A 24,796-nucleotide genomic window follows, 5' to 3' on the forward strand; every position below is an offset into this window, starting at 1 on the left:
CCGTTTCACCTTGTCTCCTGGATAACACGTAGTGATGGATTACACAAGGATTACAGAAGGTTTATTTAATACAAAAACAAAAAAACAAGAACGCAATTCAAAAGATTCACACTGGCAGATGAGCAGGTTAAAATCATCACTGGCATGTAAACATTCATAAGTGTCTTCCATACAACCTAATGAACCACCAAGCTGTGTTAGATGGGACAAGTGAAAATGTGTATAAGTGATGGATAGTAAAGAAGTCTAAAATAGAGAAGATAATGCATCTTGACAGTATTTTGATACTCCTACGCCGAGTGCAGTACAAAGGCCACCACACACAGTGGATTACCAGGCTCAATCCTGATTAATACAATATGCCACCCTTGGCTTACCTAAACCAACTGCCACCTTGGGAATAGTAAAACACTGGCGTGCCTGTTTTTTTTTTCCCTTGGGACAGAAGGGTTGAGTTTTGATCATCTTTTTCTTCTGGGTGTCTTTGAACAGACACACACTAGACCACATGTACACCTGATGCTGTCCTTGATGCAAAGTAGTGGAGGGAGAAAGAAGTTAAGACAAATGTCCACCAAAATCCAGTCGTCTCGCATCTTTGGCATTTACTGCCGAGCTCTGGCAAAGGCCTCACGCAGCCAAACGCAGTCCACGTAGAGCCTTGGGTCCCCCATATACTCTGCCGTGCGCTTGTACAAGTAGTAATACAGTACTGCAACTGGAAGTAGACAGATATTTGCTTAACACACAAAAAGAGTTGGAAAAAGTCCATTTTTGACAAATTACCTATCCTCTGGAACACAAAGAGGGCTTGAAGGCCATCCGTCCAAACAAAGCTATTTGATGCTCTCCACCTTAGATTCTACCAAAAAAAAAGACAACTTCAGGACGTGTGGTGACTAAGCACACTTAAATCATGTTTAGAGTTGATGTGCATACCAACACCCAGCTGTGGAGGCAGATGCTGAGAGTCAGATAGAGGACGGAGAAGAAGAGTAGAGCTCTGAAGCGCTCCAGGAGCAAAGAGACCAGGCCCACCTGGAACACGTATGTGTTGAACATCATCAGAAGGACGATGATCACGTTGAACAAGATGGCGATGTCCTGGATGCTGCAAAAAGATTGACAATGAGATGAAAATCCAAATGGAATGCCTACAATCTATTTTCATTCATGTGAGAGGTACTTGCATAAAAAGGTGACTTCACTGTAATTAAATAACAGTTTATTGTGGGGAGGAAATAAAGTAGCAGAGTTTATCTAATGTCATCCATTATCCTACTTTAAAAATACTTATTGAGTTTTGCTTTCTGAAACTCACTTTTCCACTAGACAAATTGTAAATAAATACGAAATAATCGGTGAATATTGTGTAGGTACCTGAGGGGTAGCGGTTTGGTATGACAGTGTAATTAAATACTATCCAGGAGAATACATATCTGATTAAAAAAAAAAAAAAACTATAATGTATTGTGTAATGTACATGGACAGTGTTCTCATCACGATCATGTGTAACCATGAACTATAATCAATTTACTAGAGTGGAAAACTGCAGTAATTTAACTATTGTGCAGCAATTACGTGGTCGGGGTTTTATTAAGACAGGTACTTACATGAAGAGGACCAACTGGACGACGGCAGCTCCTCTCAGCAGTTCACTGAAGGAGTTGACGAAAAGGTCAAAAGCTAGAAGTGTGAGCTGAATCAGCAGCACCAGGGAGTAGTTGCCCGTCTGCAGCATCTCAAAAACACTTTCTATACACGTACAGCTAAATTACTTCTTGATGCCGTTTTTTTGGAAGGACTCCTGGGGTTCATTCATATTGTGAGGAAGTGTTATATACAGCACTTCCAAAAATACTCTGTCTATATCCAAAAACATCCTGTGAGGTTTCCTCAGGCGTGAGATGGTTGCTCATGATTGTTAATAGTCCAAGAAATCACAGCAGCCATCGGTGGTCGTTTTGTGGAAGGTATCCTCATGCTGAATTAGCTACAAGTAAGAACACAAGAATGATGACATCGTTATTGTTGTATCAAAGGCAACCAAAGGGTGTACCTGTATTCTATTTTGTGCACGGAGCCGCTACAAGCTGACGAACGTGCTCTGGATGTTACACAGTCAGGTATAGTAAAGTTATATCATCGCCTAACCTAGATGAGATTTTGACGCGTTTCTACTCGCATAGCTCAGATACTCATTCGGCATTGGGCAACACTCTTTTATATCGACAACTAATCGCTACGGTTGGCATGGCTGCGCGGTGGATCTCGACTTCGAGGAATTCACTACATACTCGTTGCATTACGCATTTGTGTTCTTGTTATCCCTTTGTTTACGTATGAGTAAGGCATCAGGAAACAGCCACTTACCAGCAAAAAAACAAAACACGAGAACACGAAAGGTGAAACTCGAAATTGCTTCAAAACACAATATCAACAAACTCCTCGCGATCCGGGTTTAGAGACAATGCCCACTTGAACCACCAAATGCTTTTCAGCAGTGGCGCAAGCGTTTCCGTATCGTCCATGGTAACGGAACCATCTACCGTAATAGACAATGTGAGGGTTCACGGGGTAGTCTTCAAAACAACACTCACGTTGGCAAAGTTCAGTGCCATAAAACTGCGTTAATATTGCTCATAAATAAAACTTGTTTTCTGAAATCAAATAAAAAAATACCAAAAGAGATACTCGAGACGACAATATATTGTACTGCACACTAAGATGAACATTACGGTAAGGTTTGAGCTGCATCTACTGCCATCAATGGGCCACAAACAGTACTCGTCATGATAGCTGTGAGAAGTGATCGAAGGTGGTGGACACCTGCGTCCAGCAACGTGTCGGTATGTAATCAAATGATTTTTTTCCCCCTCGATTTGTTCTAAATGTTATACTTTAATCTTATGTCAGTATTCGAACGTTTTGCAAATATTTAAATGCTTTGCACCATGTAACGTGCGTGTTTTTCTCATTTTTCGGAAAAAAAATATGTTTATTGCCACGTTATGTTATGTTTGTGTCGATTAGCTTAGTTAGCTAACGCTAAAATGATAATTAATGTTTCGTTTTGACGATTGAAATAAGATTGTTTTTAACATTTTGTACACGTTAAAACAAACAGTTTATTAAAATTATTCTGTCGAGTATCAATGTAACATTTTACCCAACTCTCCGCATGTCCGAGTTTCTGAGTTTATTTGTGCCTTGCCCTGTCTGTTAGCTGCTTTATAAGTTTCCATATGTACTGTTGACAAAGTTTCTCCGGTGGAATTCATCTTATCTCTTCTGTGAAGGGGGAAGTTATGAAGGATTCATAGATCATCTCCAAGCGCTATCAGTAGTCACTCTCTAAATGTTTAGTTTTATGGATATGGCAACACCTTTGTTTGGACAGGCTTCTAATACTCTTACCTTTTGTATTCAAATTGTGTACATCATCGCTGCAATAAATCACTTATGAGGAGAATTGGAGGTAGTGTGAAATATTCAAAATGTGTAATAATATGTAATATGTCATAATGGTGAAGTATTTTCTTGTAATTGTGGTAGTTGTAAACTTGGTAACCATGCAAATGAGTACAAACAGTGTTTTGCATCTCCTCACTCTTGGCTGTGCACCCTCCTCTCCAAGTACACACTAACTCACATGACTTCATCCTGTTCCTTAATTTATTTACTGTAAATCTTTGAACTTGATTTGGTTGTTATGTATCAGTGTGCTGTTCCTTTTCCCCCCATGTCAAAGGTCTACCTTGGATTCTTAGGATTGGCCCTCTGGTACATTAGTGCATATCCATTGTACTTTATAGGACAGGCATTAAGACTTAATACTTTTCTTCTGATGCAGTCCCATCAAATCCCGAGTAGAACCATCTTCAGAAAATATTATTCTGTCTGACATGAAGTTGTTTCCTGTGCAGACGTGAGTGAAGACAAGTCTGACAGAGCAGCTGGAGATAATGTGTTTGGTCCCAGCAGAGTTTGTTGATCTTGTTTGACAAGGGAGGACCCGAAAGCCAAGCTGTCACCGAACCTTGCGGCAAAGAAGTAAGCCAAACCTTTTGAAACTGAGAGCTACCTCTTGGGTACTGATCAATGTAAATGGCTACCAGTTTGGTCTGAAACAACATTTGGTCAAATTGCCTGTTATATTATTACTATTCAATTATATCTGTTTATGTGACACTAACCTGCTGCCCTTTAGCACCAAGTTGGTTAACCCTAATGTATTGTACATGCCCTCATGTGTATCTTTCCACTTATTTGTTCCAGCACATCTACAGTATGTCTAAGTGGTTGAATGATGGGGAAGTGCTTGAAGCTCAAGGCAGTGGCGAAGCTGTACCTGTGAACCCGCGACCTCAAAGCCTGCCAGCAGGGAGTCCCAGAGTGGGCAGAGGCCGCAGCCCACTAGGTTCACCCACCCCCAGAAAGGCAGCAGCAAGCCCGCAGGCAGAGACGATGGGGAAGGCCAAACAGCTGTTTCTGTTGTGTGACAAAGAAGGCAAAGGGTTCATCACGAAGCGAGATATGCAGGTGAGCTACTGTAATAGTCTGGCAGAATAAAATGTAACACCTCACTTCTAATCTTCGTATCTTTTCTTCAGAGGCTAAAGAAGGAGTTGCCTCTGTCGCCTGAACAGCTAGAGACCGTGTTTGAGAGTCTGGACCGTGAGAGCAATGGCTTTCTTACACCACTTGAGTTCAGCACAGGACTTGGTATGCATAGTGCAGTTTAGCATAACAGTTCTGGGTGTGTCTTTCTGTCAAACAAATGTCTTTGTGGTGCAGGTGAGCTGATGGGTCAGAAAGACACAGCTGAGCAAAGCCAAGAGCTTGCAGACAAAGACGCAGACCAAATTGACTGGTCTGAGGATGCTGCGACAATCAGACTTACAGACATACTGAATGAGCTCGGCTCTGATAAATTGTCTGACAGGTGGGATGACCATTGCTTTGGAAAAAAAAAAAAAAATCTGAGCTTTTTGAATTTACAATATGCATAATTGCAAGTTAGTAGTGCTGTAGTGTACACCACTTAATTATATCTGCATACTAGATTTAATGGCTAAAATAGCTGAATGGATATAATGTATATAATAATTATGTTTAATAGTGTTTATTACCTCATATGATTTTATATTGATACAATGTTTAATTTGAAATTCCATGTTTTGGTAACTGGGGTTTCATGGCTTTAACTGATACTTTAAAGCAGGGGTTTCCAAATCCGGTCCTCAAGGGCCAGTAACCTGCATGTTTTCTAGGTTTCTTTCCCCGATAGACCTGATTCAAATGACCAGGTCATCAGCAAGCTCAGCAGAAGCCTAATGATGTTCCTTATCATTTGAATCAGGTTTGTCAGGGAAAGAAACATGGAAAACATGCAGGACAGCGGTTTGGACACCCCTGCTTTAAAGGCTTTGCCATGGTATCGTTTCAGTATTGGTATTTGGGTACAGATTTTTTTAGATTTTTTTTTAGTCTGATGCTGATGCTGTTGTCAGAACAAAAAACTATTTAGCAATTAAAACATGTATAATGAATAACATTTGTTCCACTACGATGCATTTTAAGTGTCAGTTATACGGCTTGCTACAATAAATTGCTCTCAATAAATAGCGGGTTTAATTGTCAATATATTGTGAAAAAAAAACTTTTCCATTTTGGCTCAAATAATGCATTGCGTGGTGCAATATATTTAATTCATAAAGTTATATGGACATTAATCCTTGTTGTATCTGTGTTACTAGTAGTTGAATGTGTGTGCTGATGTCCAGGTTAATTCCTTGTGCAACTTCTTTCCATAGCTCACATAAGCACTGATCTTAAAATTTAGGATTTGCTCTTATGTTTTGAATATAGAAAGAATGACCTTTAAACAAATTGTATCATACATATATTCAAAGAGGGCAGCACATTGGAAGAGTGGGTAACACGCCCACCTCACAGTTCAGAGGTCCTGGGTTCGATCAAGGCTCAGGTCTTCTTGTGTAGAGCCTGCATGTTATCACCATGCCCACATGGGCTCTATCCGCTAACTCTGGCTTCTGCCCACATTCCAGAAACATGCATGGTAGGTATACTGAACACTCTAAATTGTCCTTAGGTGTGATTGGGAGTGTGAATGATTGTTTGTCCTTGTGTGCCCTGCAATTGGCTGGCAACCAGTTCAGGGTGGCCATGCCTATTGCCTGAATTGGCTAGGTTAGGCACCTATAGAAAATGGATGGATTTATTTAAAGATATCAGCTTATGGCATAGATTTATGTGTAATAATAGCTAATAACACCAATGTTACCTTTGTACATCTAATGGTTAAAATACATAAAGGTAAAAAATTTAAACTATAGGCAAATATTGTCCATTTGGACAATTAATCTTGGCAGATGTTTGAAGTGCCGCAATCTACCGATTTCATCGACTGGGTGAATAATCGGTCAGTCCCTAGTCCTTTATATACTAGGTCAGACAGTATTAAAGTCAGAAATTTGCTCCTGTGACATTATTTTTAAATGCTCCTTTTTTTACTGTTATATGTCAGTCAGCTGGAACTGTCCTCTCTGTGGTGTGAGCTGCAGCGAGAGCGACCAGAGCTGCTCAGGCTCCTGGAAGGAATCCTACTGCATGTCGTCACACATCTGCAAGATTCAATCAGAGAGAGAGACAGTCTGGAACAAGCTTTACGCAGGTAATGCAGAAATACTGTACATATACTCACATTCAGCTTTGTGGCTTAAATGGTGAAGTGAGTTTTCACATTTCCTTTGCACTTCAGACGGGAAAGTGAACACGATCAAGTTGTTCGTTCTATATATGAAGAAATGGAAACCCAGATCCGAGAGGAACGAGAGAAGTGCCTGGCTCAGGTGCAGATAATGTGTGAATTCCAAAGCAAATAAAAACAACTTAGGAGTTTTAGTAATATTTTTTTCAAACTAAAAGCGCATGAACACAAAATTAAAATACAAGTAAAAAAAGGCCATCTGATCAGTCAACACAAATAATGGAACTACCATAATACACATATCAAACAAAAAACTATGGGTGGAAAGAAGACAACTTATATCTAGTAAAACACCAAACCAAATATTCTACACAAGTTCAAATATAGGAAACTAAAGATATTAAAGTAGTACTCCCAGGCAAAAGTCTGACGAACAGTAACCACTGGCAGAACAAGTAGAACAAGGAATGAGGAAAAACAAAGAAAGGGAAATAAAAGAAAAAAGGAAAGAGTCACACAATGCTGTGGCAATTGTGATGTGTTGCTAATGTTAACACCATCAGGTGTGATGGAGGAGTCATCACTCACCAAAACTCTCCATAGTTACGGGAAAAAAAAAAACACAGGGCGGCAAGTAAACAACACTCTGACACGCTTGTTCTTCCATAATAATTTTTAACCATTGAATAAATGTTTGATGCAAAACAGGAAAGCATCAGACTGCAGCAGAGAGGCATACAGATTGAGGAGAAGTTAAAGATGCGGGAGAGAGATTTGGAGATAACCCTGAGTAGACAGAAAGAGGTGCGTACCAATGGTCCTGCTTACATTTCTGCCAATAAAGCAGTCAGTGGCATACCAAGAGAGTCAGCAGAACTTACCTTTGCATGAAGCTGGAGAGCAGAATGCAGCATCTGATCTGCGAGCAGGAAAACATGAAGGAACAGAACCAGGAGCTGCGCAGCCTCAACGCCCAGCTACAAGAGCAAGCGGAGAGCACCAGGGAGCAGATGCAGGTTGCTATGGTTCAGCTGGCCCAGCTACAGCTTAGCGCTGCCCAGGAACATGTGGCCAGACAGCAGTAAGAGTCACTTAGTTTTTGGGATAGATTTATTACACAATCCTATATTATTAATTAGTTTTGAATAAATATGTTTTGGCATAATAAGATCGAAAAAATGTTTTGCCCAAAATGGAGAGCAAATTCATTGCATTTTTGGTACTAAAAATATGGTTACCTACCGGGTGTCACATGAATCTCCCCTGTATGCATCTGACGTTGTTTCATGTAAGGCTTTAATTGCCAATTTCATGTTTTACCACAGAGCTGTGATTAAAGTGTCAAGAAACATGCAGAAAGAGAAGGATAGTCTCCTGAGACAACTTGGTTTGTTGAGGTAAGTTAACTGCTAAGTAACAAATAAGAACCTCAAGACACAGTACATTAGCTGCCCCTTGCACCTTGTAAAAATTCTCTGTTACAATGTTAATAGTAAATCTTGAATGTATATGCGCAGGACAGGGTTGTGTGGACCAACGTGCATGCATGGAACGCGGTACAGTTGTGAACCCTGAATGTGTTATAAATGGAACTGGCTGGCACACATCGTTAGTGGTCAAAGTGGCATTTAGTAGTTATTATTAAATGAGTAAACACAAGAATCGCAACACAAAAACACCATCTCGATAGTGATGCATTGTGGCAGCATCTGGAGCCGTTTTTCTTCAGCTGTAACTGAGGCCTTTAGTCAATAAAGTGTTCAACATGGGTTAACATTTGAGTTAATGTTTCACAAAAGAAATGTAAGGAAAAGCCAAGTAAAACAGCCAAACAGTTCTGGATGTTAATCAGAGGCTTGATTAAAATTGTTATTATTTTTATATGAATGCAATAATATAAAACATTAATAATTATATAAATACCAAGTAAAGGTCCATCAATCTATCAGTATTGCTCTGGAAAATTGTGAGACTGACTCAGATTGGTCAAAACGTGAGCAAGAAAATGACACACATTGAATGGCAGACAATGGAATGGTTTCTCTAAAAGAGCCATCTACATGTTTCCTTCTGAGCAACACAGGTTTTACTATAAATGTCTCAAAAGTGTCTTTCACATATATATTTTTTTATATATGATGTACAGTAGTTTGGGTTATTTTTTATTAACACAAAAAACATAACATAAACATAACACAAACACACTGCTTTTGATCAGGAGTGTGTAGACATATTATAGTATGGTTACTGTAGATAACAGTAGCGTCCAAATCCTTGTTCCTTGCAGGGATATGAATAAAAGATTGCGAGACGAGAAAGATGCCCAGCTGACCAAGAAGCGGGTTAGTCATCCATACCCCCTCCTTCCTCCTCTGCCACTAACCTTTGACCTCAGTGAAGATTTTTACTCTGCATGGACACAGCCGCAAAATCCGCCCTAAAATAAGTGTTGGAACAGCTTCATAGATCTTTCCCACCTTCTGGCCATCATACCACACGGCGACTTGTTACATTTAGAACCCAGTCAACATCTTGCCGACGCCTTGTGTTGCGAAGACATTTATTCTGCATTTTGTGAGGCTATTTTGACAAACTACATTCCTCAGACTGTATCTGACTAATGGTTGTGTACCAGTCAAAACCTAATTGAAATGCCATGTGTTTGTCTTGCAGCAACTACAAGTCAATGAGTATGTCACTTATGTAATGTTTATTTTCATAGCAGAATAAATGTCTATGCACTGGGTTCCTTTTTCTAAGTTGCTGTTTGTGGTCGGGGTTAACTTATACTACTAACGGCTTTCCGCTAAACCCCTTTCAGAGTCCAAGTATGGAAGGAACTGTGCAGAAGAGAGGGTCAGTCATAGGGCACCTCAGTCTAGAAGACAAGCCAGTGAACAGGTTTGTGTGAGCAAGTCTACAAGCAACAATTTTCTTGGACCCATTGAGGCAGAAGCAACTAATTGTGTGTACTTGCTAATCCCCGCTAAAGCTTGAGCGATGAGCAGGAAAGGGACAAAGAGAAAAAAGTGATCAATTCAAAGACTTCATATACAGTCAGTTGTGAGAGAGATGGTCAGGTAGGGAAGAGATTGTACCTCATTCATAAATTCTGATTGCACTCCAGCAGATTCAAACTTCTTATGAAAAAAGCACAAAGGCTGACTTAATTTGATGTCACTTTTTAGAGCATATTTGTGAGTCCTCAGCATGTATTCAAGTTGGTCTTCCTTGGTGACTCGGGGGTGGGTAAGGGCTCCTTCATCAAGCACTACTGCACAGGACATTTCGGCAGCCCGAGGAACGCCCCTGTCGGTAAGCTCATATCAACGTTTCACAGCCTTTGACGCTGCTTGTTTTATGAGCTTGTTTACTGCAAGGTGTAGATTTCCAGATGAGGACTATCACCCTGGGCTACACCTCCATCACCCTGCAGCTGTGGGACACTGCCGGTCAGGAGAGGTCAGTCCTCTGTCGCCTCAGCATTCTTCTAGTCTGCTTCTCACCTCCTTCACATGTGTGCAGGTTTCAATGTGTCTGTGAGCAGTACTACCGCAAGGCTGATGCCATCCTAGTTGTGTATGACATCACTTGCTTGGCCTCTTTCACCGCTGTGAAACAGTGGATGGACACTGCTCAGGTGAGCAAGTGGAGGCTAAATCAGCAGTATTTTGCAATTGCTGATTTTTTTCTTTTTGTGGCCGCATCCAATTTTGCTTGATTTGTCCGATCATTATTATTTATTTATAAAAATATATCATTTTTCTATCTTTGCCAATAAACTACAGTGACAACCAAAGCAATTAAATACGATTTGTTTAGATGCTAAAATATACGCAAGCTTCTGTAGCCGCTTGTTGCCATTCATTCAACAGAATGCTTAAGTCATGGCTGTTGTGTTCAAGAAAAGTTTTCACATGAAGACACTTTATCAGTAAATTGTAACAAGTTGGAAAACATCGTGTTAACAGTGTGTAACATAATCGGAATGTTTTAGGAGAAGATCTGCGATGGTGCAATTCTGCTGCTGGTTGGAAACAAGTTGGATCTGGCCAACAGTCATGGCAGAAAAGTGGCAAAAAGAAACGGGGAGGAGTTGGCAAAGGTGAGGTACAATTTGTCATTCAAAAATGTTCTTTCAACTAAGGCAAGTAGAGTATTAAAATTATAGATAGGCTGATTTTTTTTTTCCAGGCATATATTGATCATTAGTAGTCAAGCAGGCAGATTATCGATACTTAAAGCTGATATTCGTTTTCTGTAAAAGAAAAGAAAAATTGCGTCGACATTTTTGTAAATAAAAATTCCAACTTTTATTTACTGAACAACTTTCCAGGTTTGTAAAATGTAGATGTATTTTTTTTTATGTTAAACAATAGAAATCTTTGTTCTAAAATTCTTACAATATGTTAAGGGAGCTCACAATGTCATCAGTATGTCTTTCAAAGTTAAATGAAAACTTAAACAAATAATTCACAAAACTCCCGACAATACTGTATGTACTATTTTACTAAGATGTCAAAGTAACTGAAATGTTGCGTGTCTTTGTTTTTATTTCTAACAATTACAAAAGGTGCAGAAAGTTTCTTGCATCTGCATTATCTCAAGTTATTAATAAATAAATAGATAAAAAATAAATAGTTCCCTGAGATTAGTACTGCAATTGATCTATTATTGGCTATCAGATTTTTTTTTAAAAAGCCAATACCAGTATTTGTCAAATATGTCGAATATCGGTGCCTAAGAAATGTCTTTTATTCTTCCATATGTTTATTCTGCCATATCTGATTTAAAGTCTGTTTAACTCTTGTCCATACAGCAGCACCAGGCCTCATTTTACGAGTGCAGTGCCAAAACCGGAGTGAATGTGGAGGAGCTGATGTCTCACTTGGTTGAGTACGTTTTTTTTTGTAAACTGAACAATTTAGATACGTGCTTAATTTATGCTAAATTTGTGTGTGTGCGTGTGTGTGACTATTTGTATTATTTGAGTTGTATTCTGCAGAGATATGGCAATGTGCTTCAGTTTATTTGTATTGATAGGATTAAAATATTAGTAAAATACACAAGACCTAACTTATCAGCTCTGGCACTGAATGTCTTTACATTGTGCAAGTGTATTTTATACTGTGGCTGTCCTTCTCTTTTATTTCAGGAGGTTAGTTGCCCAGCTTGATCGACAATGTGAAGACACACTTTCGCTCACACAGAGTGCTGTAAGAAGACGTTGCTGCGTGTAATTGGAATGTTTGAAAAGTGTTACAACTCCCAGGGTTAGCTTTAACATTCGTTATCCTCCCAATTCCAAGGATGAAACAATTTTCTGAGCTCAATCTTTTCTTCCTGATACTGACACCGTGTGTCATTTTCTGTTTACTAACAGTCAGGTTTACTGTCAAGTTTGTATGATTTTACAACACATTTGATTCAATTAAATGTAGTTGTGTTGACCCAACTTCTAAGTCTTTGTCAGTATTTTTACTGAAGGTTCTCTCCATGCCCCACAATCGTATCATTGCGGAAGAGCCCAGTGGGGGGCAGCCATGCACTTTAAGAAGTGTTAGGTTGGTCAAACGGCTGCAATAGGGCACACTGCTGACTCAAAAGTGCTGCAGACAATTTCCACAGACAGAAGCACAACAACAGCAGGCTGAGTAGGAACTTGGAAAGTATTGCCACGGGAATTAAAATCTTGAATAAGGTAAGACTGCTTCAGTCTCACTTCACTTGAAAGCGGGAGCACATTTTCCATGACACCACAGCTAAAAATAAATTTTTAGGAGACTTTTTTTTTTTCTTTTGCTTGACCACACATCTGCATGGGCAGGAACAGAACTATTTTATTTGTTTTAGTTTGTAGGTTTGCCAGTTATGATCTGTTAAGTTGTTCATTTGATAGATTTTGTTTTGTTTCATTTCAGCCTGAGCCACTAATTTGGGCTTCAGATCCATTGCACTACAGTATATTATTGCCGCATGTCATGTGACACAAGTAAAGTATCTTTACATGCCATATATTTGATTTCATCAGTTAGCTACTCCTACTCATTCCATGCAAGCTTGGGTAGCTCTATTCTTCATGTTTACCCAAGTGAGATATTGCTGACACAATTTTACAGTATTGCAGCTGAAAGGGATTACATTTTTAGAATTTCATTGCAAAGTATTACAAGGGATTGCTTATAAAGGCCAATAATGCCTTTCATAATACTGTCTTGGTTTATAATTTATTTTATTCGGGTCACATGCACCCCCCCCCCCCCCCCCCCCCCCAAAAAAAAAAAAAAAAAGGTTACACACATCAGTAGCCCATGGGGAGAATACAGATTTGTATCTAATTTCAAAGGCCCAAAGAATAAAGTCATTCAACTTACCAGTATAAAAACAAAAACACTTTTTTGGTCCAGGTGCCAGGAAACGTATGCTCTAATGCAAATTTGTGACAACCTTTCATTTGTCAAATGTCTTTAAAACAATGTCGCACTGTTCACTAATCAGGTGTATTTTTTTTCCAGAATGGAATCTCACAGGCAAAACTCCAACAGCTGTGGCATCATTTGCCTGAAGTATGTTCTCTTTATATTTAACATTCTTTTTTGGGTAAGTTACAAAAGCCTTGTCAATAGCTTGATTAAAAATGAAGCACTTGTTTGTGATTCATTCAATCAGTGCATACTTTGAGGATGCAGATTGTTCTGTCAGCTGGCAGGGGGTGCCGTGTTGGCTGTGGGTGTATGGACTCTGGTGGAGAAGAGTGACTACATCAGTCTGCTGAACTCCAGCTTCTACAGCGCATCCGCTTACATCCTCATAGCCGCTGGGGCCATTGTGATCGTTATCGGCATCATTGGATGCTGTGCAACTCTGAAGGGGGTGAAGAGTCTCTTGATTGTGGTAAGTAGAAAAAAAAACGTCATTATTATTAAGTTACGGTAAACAAATCAAGGAAAGCCCCTAAAATTTCTGTTTACACACACATGCTTGTCTATGAGGGTTTGAAAGATAATCCTGGGTGACTTTGCGTCCGCCTGCAGCTCACTTGAACGGCCCACACGACTGTCAGTGTAGCTGCAGTATATCATGCCAGGTCACATGGCGCGCGTCCTCAAGAGTTTACATTTTTAGAGTTTGGCTAATGTTAAAGGAATGAGGGGCATCGCAAGCGTCCACGTGTAGCAGACAGGCAGACGCAGCCAAAGGATATGTGTTGTGAAAATATAGAACCTCTAGTCCATAAACCCACTGACATTAAGACGCCAATGACATCGGAACAGCTTGCTTTTGGAGCATTACAAGACCTGAGATGATTTGACATACTGATATGAGCATGTGTATCTGTTGGGGTGCATGTCCTAACTTGAGGGTCACCAACATTTTTTTTAACTATGTGCTACTTATTGTTACGAATGAATGTGAGGGGGGAACAGCTAATTACACACCTAACTGAAATAACAAGTATGGTCAAAAAAACTGTAATAATGAATCGTATCATTTGAAAGGGGGGACAACAAAAAATATTGTGACTATTTTGTAAACAAAGGGGGGGAAATTATGCTGGCTGACAGGGGCTAGCACACTCCAAAGAAACAAAACTCCCCCAAAAAAAAAAAAAATGCAAACACATGAAAAAAAGGCAGCAAAAAATGATGCAATCACAAAAAACGACATGGACGCAAACTTAAAACAAAATGCACCTAGATGAAAAAGAAGAGCAATCACAAAATATGCTGCATGTTGACACCACAAGATGGAACACTGAATCGCTTTTCTCTCTTTTTAATAACTACTATCACTACATTTGCACCCCTCTGGTGTGTTTGACTGGTCAATGTCGCTGCATGTATTGGCAGTTGTTATTATCTAGTGGGTTTTGGTTGTTGTTGCATTTCTTTTGTTTTAAATTTGCATCAATGTCAATTTTGGGATTGCATCTTTTTTCCTGCATATTTCGTTTGATGTGCTTGCATTTCTAATTTTTTCATCTGGATGTGTGTGTTTTTGTCCTTTTGTTGCAAGTTTGCTTTCATTTTTTTTGTGATTGCATCTCTTCTGCAGTGTTTTAAAAATGTTTCCATTTTTTTAAAGCCACTTTGCACAGCCCTGCAAATCTGATTGACTGCTGTATTGTTTCTTATTATCCTCATCTTTTGTAGTATTTGGTGCTGTTGCTCTGTGTTTTTCTGCTGGAAATCGTCGCAGGCGTCTTGGCGTATATTTCATACCAAGAGGTAAAATTCTTTTTTCAACCATTATTTGTTCATGGGTGTCTTTGCTTCAAGTGGTGAAACTATAAATTAAAAATAGATGTTTTTCTTCATGCATGTTTCGGAATTATATTCTTTCTTCTAGTCATCTGTGGGTTTTTTTTGTCATTTTGTTACCACGTTTTTAATTCAAAAAGAGTCAGGTTGCCTGTTTACGGTGAATGATGTGTGTTGCTCTTCTTCATTGAGCCTTCTCACACCTTCCTTCTTTCTTCCCCCTTTTTTTTTGCTCCAGTGTTTCCCTTTCTGCCACAAGGTAATCTGTTGCCACTTGATTTTCAGGTGCATCTCAATTAATCTGAAATTCACAGAAAGCTTAAATCATGTCAGTAGTTTAGTTTAAGTAGTTCTAATGTATTGAAATGCACCTGTACTGCTTTATCGCAGGTTTATATGAAATGCACCGTCACTCAAGTTGGATTTAACTCCAAAGAATTCTAAATGAATTCAAGTCATACAGTATGTTTTCAATTGTGAAATTGCCTTGGTTTAATGAATGCACTGCTTGTGTGTCACAGCTGGATCAGGAGCTAAGGGAAAACTTGAAGTTAACCATGCAGCAGAAATACCAACAAACTGGGGAGGACAGTGTCACACAGGCTGTGGACAAGCTCCACCAGGAGGTATGACTGTACAATATTTACACACTATGCGCTTCTTGAAATATGCCTCACTGATGTGTGCGTTTCCATCTCAGTTCCAGTGCTGCGGCAGTAACAGCTCCTCAGACTGGGAAGACAGCATTTGGTTCCAGGACGCACATGACCAACAGCTTGTTCCCGAAAGCTGCTGTAAAACTCCCAGCAGCCTCTGCGGCATCAGAGACCATCCCTCCAATGTCTACAAGGTGGAGGTGGGTGCGCAGGTCCACTTCATATCGATTGGCTTTCAGTATTAACTATTCTAAATTTGTACTCTTGCGGTGCTGACAGGGAGGCTGCGTCGTGAAATTGGAGGAGTTTATTCTCAGTCAACTGTATATTCTTGGTGGGCTGGGCATTGGGATTGCGGTTTTACAGGTGAAGTCCCTCACAAGTAAATATTAGAACAAATCCTATTCATGTTAGATGTTAAGCTCGCACTTACTTTGTATCTTTTATTTCAGATATTTGGGATGATGTTTACTTGCTGTCTTCATCAAAATCTGAAAGATGAGCCCTATTGATGCTGGATCTTTTTTGTGTCATTACAAGATGAGTGCTTAAAATGACAAGTTTCCACTTTTAAGTTTGAGCTGCTGGGCAGCACTTCACTGTGCAAAATGGTTTCCTTTTTTATGTCAAGGGTAATGCCAAAAATGCGAACTTGACACAGTTAGAATTACATGTACTGTACTGCACTGCTGTTCTTGGTGTGTCATACGGTTTAGTGAAAGAAATACGCACTTCATATAATAAATCCAAAACAAAATGGTGTTAGCTTGAATGCCAATAAAAGGGCATCTTATTATTTCCATGTATTGCTAATACTTGATTTTACTGAAGTGTCATACATTGCATGCAATGTTATTCATTGGTTGATGAGCTACATTAATAACGTAAATAAATAAAGCACATGTGTGCAAATAATATTCTGTGTGAGTTTGTTCCCATATCCAACAGCAACTGTTCTTCACTGTATCACTGTATCATTTTTTTTATTGCAAGCAGTTATTGAGTATCACATAATTGTATAATAATTGTATTTACAGTTTTTTCCCACAAATAACATTTTTAAAAAATCGCACAACCTTATTTTTAAAACTAGTACAGCTATACTGTATGTTGTTTTATTAGTGTGCGCCCTCTCCTGCGTGTTCGAAAGAATGCAGCTTTTTACTGAGCGACTTGTCATGCGCGTTTCTTGTGAAGGTCTCGAGGCGGATGTTGTGGTCAGGTGACCATCCTTCCTTCCTCGTGGATCTTCCTGTTTGTCATCTGGAAATCTAAATTTGATTGCTACAATATTATGTCATCGATTTAAGGTAGTGTGCAGAATATAAATCAAAAGCATGTCTGCGAAGCCGACCTGTTTGATTGTGTTGAGCGCTACCCCTCAAGGTGTGTTTAACAAGCTATTGTTTTGAGCAGAAAAAAATAGCTTATTTCCCGTAACATTTCATGAATTCATGTTTTAACTAGTGTTTTGTTCACTGGTACTAGGAGTGTCAGCAAAGTCTTTCCAGCAATGTTTCAACCTTTGCTCCTCTGCGTTTAACCTCCAGACTGCCACACCGGCGGTAAGTCTTTTTACTGGCGAAAGGAATCTGCTCAAACTGGAACAAAATATTTTAGACAGAATGTCATTTGACCAAATACTTATAAGTTCGAAGAGAAAAAAAGAATACTAGTTTTGAGCCACCATTCTCCTTAAAGGACAACAATTTCACGGAAATGTAAAAGTCAAAAGTATCATTTTTAAGTAAATATGGAAAAAAATAAAGGCTCTAAACCGGATTAAATTGAAACACAGTATGTAGGGTGGTACTTGAATGTATTTTATGCTGTGTGAAATGTAATGAAATCAAATGTGTGTGTTTCATTGAAGGGGAAGCCAATAGATTTTGCTGGGGTGGATGACAGCACATCAAGATGGGTGCAGGACTTCAACATGAAACCTTACGCAACTCCTGCTAAACTTGAATCCATTGATGGTAGGAATCATCGCTGTTTTTGTTGTATTTGTTTTGCCCAATGAGTCACCATGACATTTTCTTTTATTTATTCTCAAATAGGTGCTCGCTACCAGTCTCTGCTCATACCTGACTGCCCGGGAGCACCCAGCGACCTGGCACACAGCGGCTCACTGCACCGTATTCTCTCACACTTTATTGCTCAGCAGAGTGAGTGCGGCCTTCTGTCAAAACCCCTGAGAGTTAGTGAGTGTGTGCATTCTAGCAAGTGTTTGTGTGTGCAGAGCCCGTGTGTGCAGTCGGACAGGGAGTGTCAGCACTGTGTTGCGCCACAGAGGGAAACAGGTGGATCTTCAATGGCTACAGTTTGACTGGGGTATGTTCAATCAATACACAGAATCTTGGAACGTTCCACCTTAAATGGGTTGAGCCACTGAACGAAGATTCTTTTTTTCAAAGTGAAATCCGCGAGTTGTAAATTGCATTCAATTACAGTGCAATGTCATCTGAATTTGATTAATCAATCAGCCCTAGTTCCATCCCGGGTCTGATTGTGTCTCTGAAGTAGTTGTGTCTTTGCTAAAGCCATCAGTTTTTGAACTGGTGCGGAGGCCGGACTTTGCCAACCTGCCTTTAATCGTGGAAGACTTTGTCAAGGACAGCGGTGGCTCATACACAGGTGAGCACAGATCAATCATAGCTGATATCGGATTTTTTCCTTTTTTTTTTTTTTTTGGTAAGATCTGTGAATGAAACTACACTTTTCAGCAAGCCAAGAGGATGCCGTGCACGTCGTCGCTGACAGACACTTGATAACTGGACAGAACACGCAGTCCACCTTGCTTGCTGTCAACAATTTAATTCTGCTCTCTAGCGCCAAATAAGGTCAGCCATGTCAATATTTTGAAGTTTCACAACACTGTACAGTGGTACCTTTATCTTGGGAGTTTTATTTGTTCCGTAACCAAAGTCAACTGAATTTACTTGAGTATCAAATCAATTTCCTACTTGATGTTTGACTGTATAATAATAACTAGACTGTGATTGCTGTGATGAACTCAATTTTTAGTTAACATTTTCAAAATGTATTTTATAGTGAAAGTAGTTTTATTCAAACTCAATACACGCCGCTTGAGTTGTCTTGTTAAATGTGTTCTTTCTTACTAACCAAGACACAACTGAACTTCAAGTTGATTTATTTGCAGTAATGGCATGAAAAAAAAAAAACTTTTTTTTTTTTCCATTGTCACACTCAAAAATGAAATCCCATACGCTGCTCAATGGGAGAGTTCACGTGAGTTGCACTTCCAAACTCAATGGACCAAAACAGCAACTTGACTTTTTCTGTTCAAGAAAATAAGAAATATCACATGAAAAATTCATGTGCTTATGACTCAAAGGAGGTCATAAAAGTAGTCCAGTCCCTGTCCCAGTTCCCATAAGGAGATGCCAGTGCCCAGTTTTTTAGCCAAGGCCAGCCTCACGTGTACCGACTGGAAAGTAAAATAAATAAACATTTATTTCCACGTTAGAACCATGAACACAAATGTGTATTTCATAAAAAGGACATTATTAATCACTCATTCACTGCCATCCCAGTAAACATTTCTTTGATGTTCATAGTCAATGGCAGTGAACGTTAAAACCATTCGGAATGTTAAACCATTCAGAAGTGCAGTACATTGAAAGAAAACTGTACCTTCAATGATGGATAGTACACCATGTGTTTCACGCCGTTGCTTATGAAAAGAAGAGGGGACCGATCAGTTACAGCTGTCGTGATGGAAGTCAATTATGAGTAAACGAAGAATGACATCTTTACCTCTTATAAGTGAAGTAATGCTCAGCACTGTATTCATCCCAGATGATTTTTGGCTTGTGTTCCCGCAAAATTTCTATGTACCTGCCAGAGGTCACACAATGGAAGGTGATGCTCGGGTCAACCAAAATACCAGTCAGGCATCAAATTTGGGCTGCGGCATGATGCTCACCTCCCCCCGAGGATGGGCTCTGTTTGCTGGTTTGCAAAGTCCAGGCCGTACAAATTGAGCCCGAGCAAAATTTTGGATCTCCACTCTTTCTTGGGGGCCAGCTGGAGAACACAATCTGTAACCCAGGACACGGGAGAACTCGGGCCCGGTCTGACGACACAAAAGCAATCATGCATCAGCTCCTTTCACACAATACAGCACACATAGCTCACATGGGCCGAGTGAGCAAAATGCATATTCAGTGTTATGAAGCTTCAGGATTCTGCAAATGACACGTTGAACATGAGCGTCCGAAAAGTAGGCACAGCATTTCACTTTTTCTATATTTAGTAATAATACATTCTGATTCAAAAAATATTTTCCCCTCTCTCAAATTACTACACACATAACCCCATACTATCATCTAAAAATGTATGTGTTTGGATTGGACGGTTTGTTCAATAAATATGCACAAATCTTTAAAAAAAAAAAAAAAAAAAAAAAACTCATGTTGTCATTATTGCTTTTGCCAAACATCTAGTCAATATTGAAATCACGATTATTAATCATGATTATTCATCATGTTTCGTCAAACATGTCTATTTATTGCCCTTTTTTAACAAGCTGTATGTAAACAAGGCTTCAAGGCTTGGTACTTATAATAATAATAAGCTAAAATAAATAAATTAAATAAATAAAACAATTTGCACACAGCGCAACACAGCTAATTTACTTGCTGAGTGCAAACCAATGAAAAAAATGAAGCCTACTTAGAACCTGGCACAATATTTACTTTTTAGCAAATTTTAATCAATTAGCAGTCAAAATATAATTTTTGGTCATTTCAAAGCGAATTTGTTCAAATTTTTTGCCAGTCAAATTTTTCAAAATGGGTCTCAATTGACAGCTAGTACTCTATGTATAAGAAATCAGGTGAGAAACCCAACGCTATTTCACACTGGTAAAAAATATATTAGGGTTAGAAAAGCAGAGGCTTTTGTCATGCAAATGTGGGAAACATTGCCCCCTGGTGGTAGAATGACAACGTGCTTGATTTGACATGTACTGTAGCCGTCTTTTTAAATGTTAATATCGAAGAGGATCAGCTTAATTAATCATGTCAGCCAATATAGTGATTGCAATTAAAATCCGATTAATTGTTTTTTGTTTGTTTTTTTAAAGAGTTAGAGCTTGTTCTTACTTGGCACCATTCGAGTAGTCGTACGTCATGAGGCTGAATCCATCGACTATAGGGGCGAGTTGCTCAAAATCTTCCCTGCCGAACATTCCAGGCTGCCCGGTGCTGATAAAAGGACGGGATTTCAAGTCAACGTCATCATTGCTGACATTGTTACTCGCCTTACCGGCTTGGCTCACCTCGTCACGGCAGGAGGAATGACAAGGATGCAATCTAATTGGTTAGCCTTCAGCGTTTCGCATGTGTGCGTCACCAAGTGCACCAGTTCCCTGTTGGACACAGACGCGTTTCAACCTCAGGCTGGTCGGGGCCCGTTTGATGCCATCCCAAGTTGGAAAGTCCGTTGCCCAAAAAGCACTCACTTTCTTTTGTTGCCTCCGAGCTGGCTCCACAGCTCCAATGTGAAGCCATCAAATTCCTCCATCTACGGCATCGGACAAACACACCGGTGTTGAAAAACAGCATATGGGCAAAAGTATCGGGTCACCTGTCCCTGCAATGGACTCTCTACTAGTTTACCTTGCCAACCTGCACCAGCTCAATTCCCAGCTCCTCAATCTCATCTTCACTGGCCAGAACGCTCATGTAGTCCTGATAGGACCAGCCATCAAACAGCAGCCTAGGCACTGACCGAAAACAACATTGAGTCCTTAGACCGTATGGAAAAACCCGACGATGCCTCACCTACTCACCGATCTTGACTTTTTTGTTAGACTTTCGCACCGCTTTGACCCAGCCTGGAAAGACACAATTCACTCATTCAATCCCAAAGACATGTTTACATTTTTAAGACTTCAGACATTCAATCCTAGGTAAATTATGTTTTCATTTTTTAAAGTTTTGAGCTACAGAACGGTCTAAAATGGCTGCTTTCACTACTTTAGGGAATTAAGTACTAAGGTAATTGATTACTCTAGCCAAGTGATGCAATCAGTTACCCAGGGAAACTAAGTACGAAAGCTACAAAGATTAATAAAGCAATCAATTTCTTTAGGTAACAAAGAGTTAAAGTAATCAATGACTTTAGGTAACTAAAGTCATCAATTACATAACTAAGTACTAACGCTGCAATGATTAAAAAAGTAATTACTTTAGGTAACTTGGCATTACTAATCAATCGATTAATTTTAGGTAAAACTTTAGTATTTAAATAGTTGAGAGCCATTTTTATCCCAAATTGAGACTAAGACTTGAAAAATATAGGAAAAAGTATTGAGTATAAAAAAGTCTGGTACTGAACGAGTTTAATGTATTTGATTGGACTTTGAGTTAAGTCAGTACAAGACGGAGTGAGTGCCATACCTGCGTCATGGTCATGAAGCCCAGTGACCTCAAAGCGCTCGCTCCCTCGCCGGCGGAGTTGAAGCCACACCGGAGACACCATTGTCATTTTTGAGCCAAACAGCTTGGCAATGTCATAACCGTGGGAATTCCACTTGTGGATATAAATGAAATAAATAGAGCAAAACACACTTTAGGTGTATAAAGGGTTGTCTTAAGTACATCAAAACAAATGTGTGTGTGTTATTTGACAGTACGCCAGCGCAGGAAGTGAGACTTACAGGTGTGACGTAGCCAAGTACTTCTCCTTTAAAAGCCCTCTGGATGTTAACCCAATATCTCTTCTCCTCCTTCACAATGTCCTTCCAGTGAACTGCCGTTGACACCAGTCCTCTTTCGGAAACTGACTCGGATGCTGGGGATGCCTGGGCACCAACACACAATAATGATTTTCTAATAAAGACCAAGCCTTAACGCTGCCAATTGTGAACAAATTACCTAATGGGCATCCTCACAAAATGAATAGCAGCAACAGGAAATATACTTTGGAATCCATAGCATGTTCATATTATTTCATTACTTTCCAAAACAGTTGTCTTACAAATGATTCAATTTTGAAAAAATGCAGAACTATCGTGCATATGCAGAGGTCCTCCCTATACGTACATATAAGATAAGAGTTCAACATATAGTAATTTCTAGATAAGAATAAAAGTGATGATGCGGTTTCACAAAACCAGGCTTATGCTGACAAAAATCAAAATGATACAAAATTCCTTTCAAAATTATACATAATATACAGTGGTAGCCCAAAAAATGACAAAGATAGACAATATTGCCAGTTTGAAATCATTACTTTCGAGAAATATGTGTCTTTTAAAGTTTTGGCACATTTATCTTTTCAATTGTGATTTTGTTTCAAAACTTCGTATTTTCGTCAATACTGTAACTCCAAACTTTTTTTTTTTTTTCTCTTCCATATACTGTACCTGTACAGTAAGCCTGTTTTTGTGAAAACGCATCACAAATACTTTTGGGGCGTAACAGCGCCATCTTAAGGGGGATTTGAAAAACACGTAATTATTACAACTGAGAATGAATTCCACAGATAAAACACATAAACTGGTAAATTCTTAAACTAGGAAGAATACATACCTTGGCAATTTATTTTTTCGTTATGGCTTTAAAGTGTTTCACATAGAAATGTTACAACGGCTTTACGTCGTCAGCAAAGCTTCGCATGTTTGTGTTACGTCGGCGACGTAAGAATGCAACTACGTTCGTAAACCGAGGACCGCCTATAATTCTACTTTTCCCACTACCAGTAATAATAATTAATTGCATTAACGTGTCTTATATCAAAGTAAACATTGCTTACCTCATTTTCACGCTCAGCTTTTTGTGATTTCTTCAAATCCGTTTTCGAGAGTGTGCCAGTGACCATAGTGCAGCAGCAGCAGCACACCGCGACTACAAACGTCCATAACGTTGTTCTCATTTCCAGACAAAAAATAAAAATTGCATTCGAGGCTAGTTTAGGAAAACTGCGGATGAACTACGGGGGTTCGCGTCATGAGCAACGATCGTAACAGAACATTTCCGACTGTTAGTTAAAGTCGCGAAGGCGTACGAGCCAAGAAGCGAGTCAATTCGGATCGCTCCCAATAAACAGCAATTAGACGAATAATAATTAACCGTGAATAACTTGTCGTGAGGCGCTTGATTGACAACGTGCCTCTGCTACATTAACGTGGTTCGCTCGGTCACTTCCGCTGGACTGCTTTTCAAAATAAAAGTAAACTAGGTATTTTGGTTGGAATTTTTTTGCATGTCATTGTATTGTTTTTATTTGTTTTACAAATCACGATTGGACCAGTATATTTTTAATATTGTCCTTCCTGTTCTACATACAAATTGCTTATCAAATAGGATATGAAAACTACTGTACTTAAGTAGGTCTTCTGGTCCTTTAAAGAGGCTGATGTGTCACTGCAGTTATAAACAATGTCAAATATTATTTGATGTGGTTCCTCTATACCAGTAGTTCTCAAACTTGTTTTCAAGATGCGCCTACTCCCTCTGAAATATTTCTTTTCAACCGAGTACCCCCAAATCGGCGCATTTTTGAATGAAAAAAAGTGCTATCCGAAGAATAATATCTTCTTTATTAGAAATGAATTTGTATCTTTTGGTGTGTTTTATTTATCAACTCCAGAGGATAAACCATTTAAAATTATGTAAAAAGAGCGAAATAATCCAAAGGCATAACGTGTTTTGCAAAGGACTAACTGTAACTACATTTAGCCTTAAATTGATTCATTTTCCAACTATTTCGTACTTAATTTGGAAAGAAAAGGCTGGTTTTCCTCTCATCTGTCATAAAAAATCATTAACTTAGCATTTAAGCATCATGCCTCACATTTTAAAACTTCTCCTTTCTACATTTGTGACTATGATTGGACAATTACAAATAATGACGCTCCACAATAATTGCTTTCCCTATGACAATTCAGTCTTTGCAGCGACCGTACGCCAGGGGTCGCCAACCAGCTACTATTTCATTACTGATATTCGCAAAGGCCTACCAGATTGAAAAATACTTCTAAAATAACTCTCCTAATAATTAGGTAACACAAACATGAATATGCAGCAAATGATCACTTGAACAGCACCACAAATTCCAGTCGAGCGCTATTTTTAGAACAGGCCCCATGGTGACTCAGGTGGTCCTTGGGGGTT

At 39.2% G+C, this 24,796-nt stretch overlaps 5 protein-coding genes across 10 annotated transcripts; 3 read left to right on the forward strand and 2 right to left on the reverse strand.

The window, feature by feature from the left end:
• Window positions 1-39: 39 nt before the first annotated feature.
• tmem138 (transmembrane protein 138) lies at window positions 40-2,519 on the reverse strand. Its single transcript, XM_088416958.1, has 5 exons — window positions 2,374-2,519; window positions 1,614-1,993; window positions 940-1,111; window positions 787-862; window positions 40-718 (listed from the first exon to the last, which is right to left on the reverse strand). The coding sequence occupies exons 2-5, from the start codon at window positions 1,739-1,741 to the stop codon at window positions 606-608; spliced, it is 489 nt and encodes a 162-aa protein (XP_088273084.1). The 5' UTR covers window positions 1,742-1,993; window positions 2,374-2,519; the 3' UTR covers window positions 40-605.
• cracr2b (calcium release activated channel regulator 2B) lies at window positions 1,972-12,188 on the forward strand. Of its 5 annotated transcripts, none has more exons than XM_088416952.1 (19): window positions 1,972-2,126; window positions 3,927-4,053; window positions 4,279-4,542; window positions 4,614-4,725; window positions 4,798-4,945; window positions 6,551-6,697; window positions 6,785-6,875; window positions 7,442-7,537; window positions 7,627-7,814; window positions 8,059-8,130; window positions 9,021-9,075; window positions 9,555-9,634; window positions 9,726-9,813; window positions 9,922-10,048; window positions 10,114-10,195; window positions 10,259-10,373; window positions 10,731-10,838; window positions 11,553-11,629; window positions 11,889-12,188. In XM_088416952.1, the coding sequence occupies exons 3-19, from the start codon at window positions 4,291-4,293 to the stop codon at window positions 11,971-11,973; spliced, it is 1,923 nt and encodes a 640-aa protein (XP_088273078.1). In that variant the 5' UTR covers window positions 1,972-2,126; window positions 3,927-4,053; window positions 4,279-4,290; the 3' UTR covers window positions 11,974-12,188. The 5 variants fall into 5 exon arrangements, with proteins under 5 accessions (XP_088273078.1, XP_088273077.1, XP_088273079.1 ...); XM_088416951.1 differs by lacking the exon at window positions 1,972-2,126 and adding an exon at window positions 2,751-2,849; XM_088416953.1 differs by lacking the exon at window positions 1,972-2,126 and adding an exon at window positions 2,751-2,849 and having other exon boundaries at window positions 11,556-11,629.
• An 11-nt stretch (window positions 12,189-12,199) lies between these two features.
• cd151 (CD151 molecule) lies at window positions 12,200-16,565 on the forward strand. 2 transcript variants are annotated; one of them, XM_088416956.1, is made up of 9 exons: window positions 12,302-12,434; window positions 13,249-13,333; window positions 13,436-13,627; window positions 14,887-14,961; window positions 15,233-15,253; window positions 15,516-15,620; window positions 15,695-15,850; window positions 15,930-16,016; window positions 16,103-16,565. In XM_088416956.1, the coding sequence occupies exons 2-9, from the start codon at window positions 13,250-13,252 to the stop codon at window positions 16,160-16,162; spliced, it is 780 nt and encodes a 259-aa protein (XP_088273082.1). In that variant the 5' UTR covers window positions 12,302-12,434; window position 13,249; the 3' UTR covers window positions 16,163-16,565. The 2 variants fall into 2 exon arrangements, with proteins under 2 accessions (XP_088273083.1, XP_088273082.1); XM_088416957.1 differs by lacking the exon at window positions 15,233-15,253 and having other exon boundaries at window positions 12,200-12,434.
• A 311-nt stretch (window positions 16,566-16,876) lies between these two features.
• gatd1 (glutamine amidotransferase class 1 domain containing 1) lies at window positions 16,877-18,757 on the forward strand. The gene is made up of 7 exons (XM_088417737.1): window positions 16,877-17,036; window positions 17,139-17,215; window positions 17,524-17,629; window positions 17,711-17,818; window positions 17,893-17,984; window positions 18,194-18,287; window positions 18,377-18,757. The coding sequence occupies exons 1-7, from the start codon at window positions 16,988-16,990 to the stop codon at window positions 18,490-18,492; spliced, it is 642 nt and encodes a 213-aa protein (XP_088273863.1). The 5' UTR covers window positions 16,877-16,987; the 3' UTR covers window positions 18,493-18,757.
• A 30-nt stretch (window positions 18,758-18,787) lies between these two features.
• chid1 (chitinase domain containing 1) lies at window positions 18,788-23,824 on the reverse strand. The gene is made up of 12 exons (XM_088417736.1): window positions 23,436-23,824; window positions 22,339-22,482; window positions 22,079-22,211; window positions 21,469-21,513; window positions 21,296-21,402; window positions 21,139-21,200; window positions 20,956-21,045; window positions 20,780-20,881; window positions 19,600-19,749; window positions 19,431-19,511; window positions 19,308-19,347; window positions 18,788-19,101 (listed from the first exon to the last, which is right to left on the reverse strand). The coding sequence occupies exons 1-12, from the start codon at window positions 23,553-23,555 to the stop codon at window positions 19,003-19,005; spliced, it is 1,173 nt and encodes a 390-aa protein (XP_088273862.1). The 5' UTR covers window positions 23,556-23,824; the 3' UTR covers window positions 18,788-19,002.
• Between the last annotated feature and the right edge of the window lie 972 nt (window positions 23,825-24,796).

Source organism: Hippichthys cyanospilos, chromosome 6, assembly GCF_059441005.1.
Source record: "Hippichthys cyanospilos isolate Australia breed blue-spotted pipefish chromosome 6, RoL_Hcya_1.0, whole genome shotgun sequence".
NCBI classification, from domain to species: domain Eukaryota; kingdom Metazoa; phylum Chordata; class Actinopteri; order Syngnathiformes; family Syngnathidae; genus Hippichthys; species Hippichthys cyanospilos.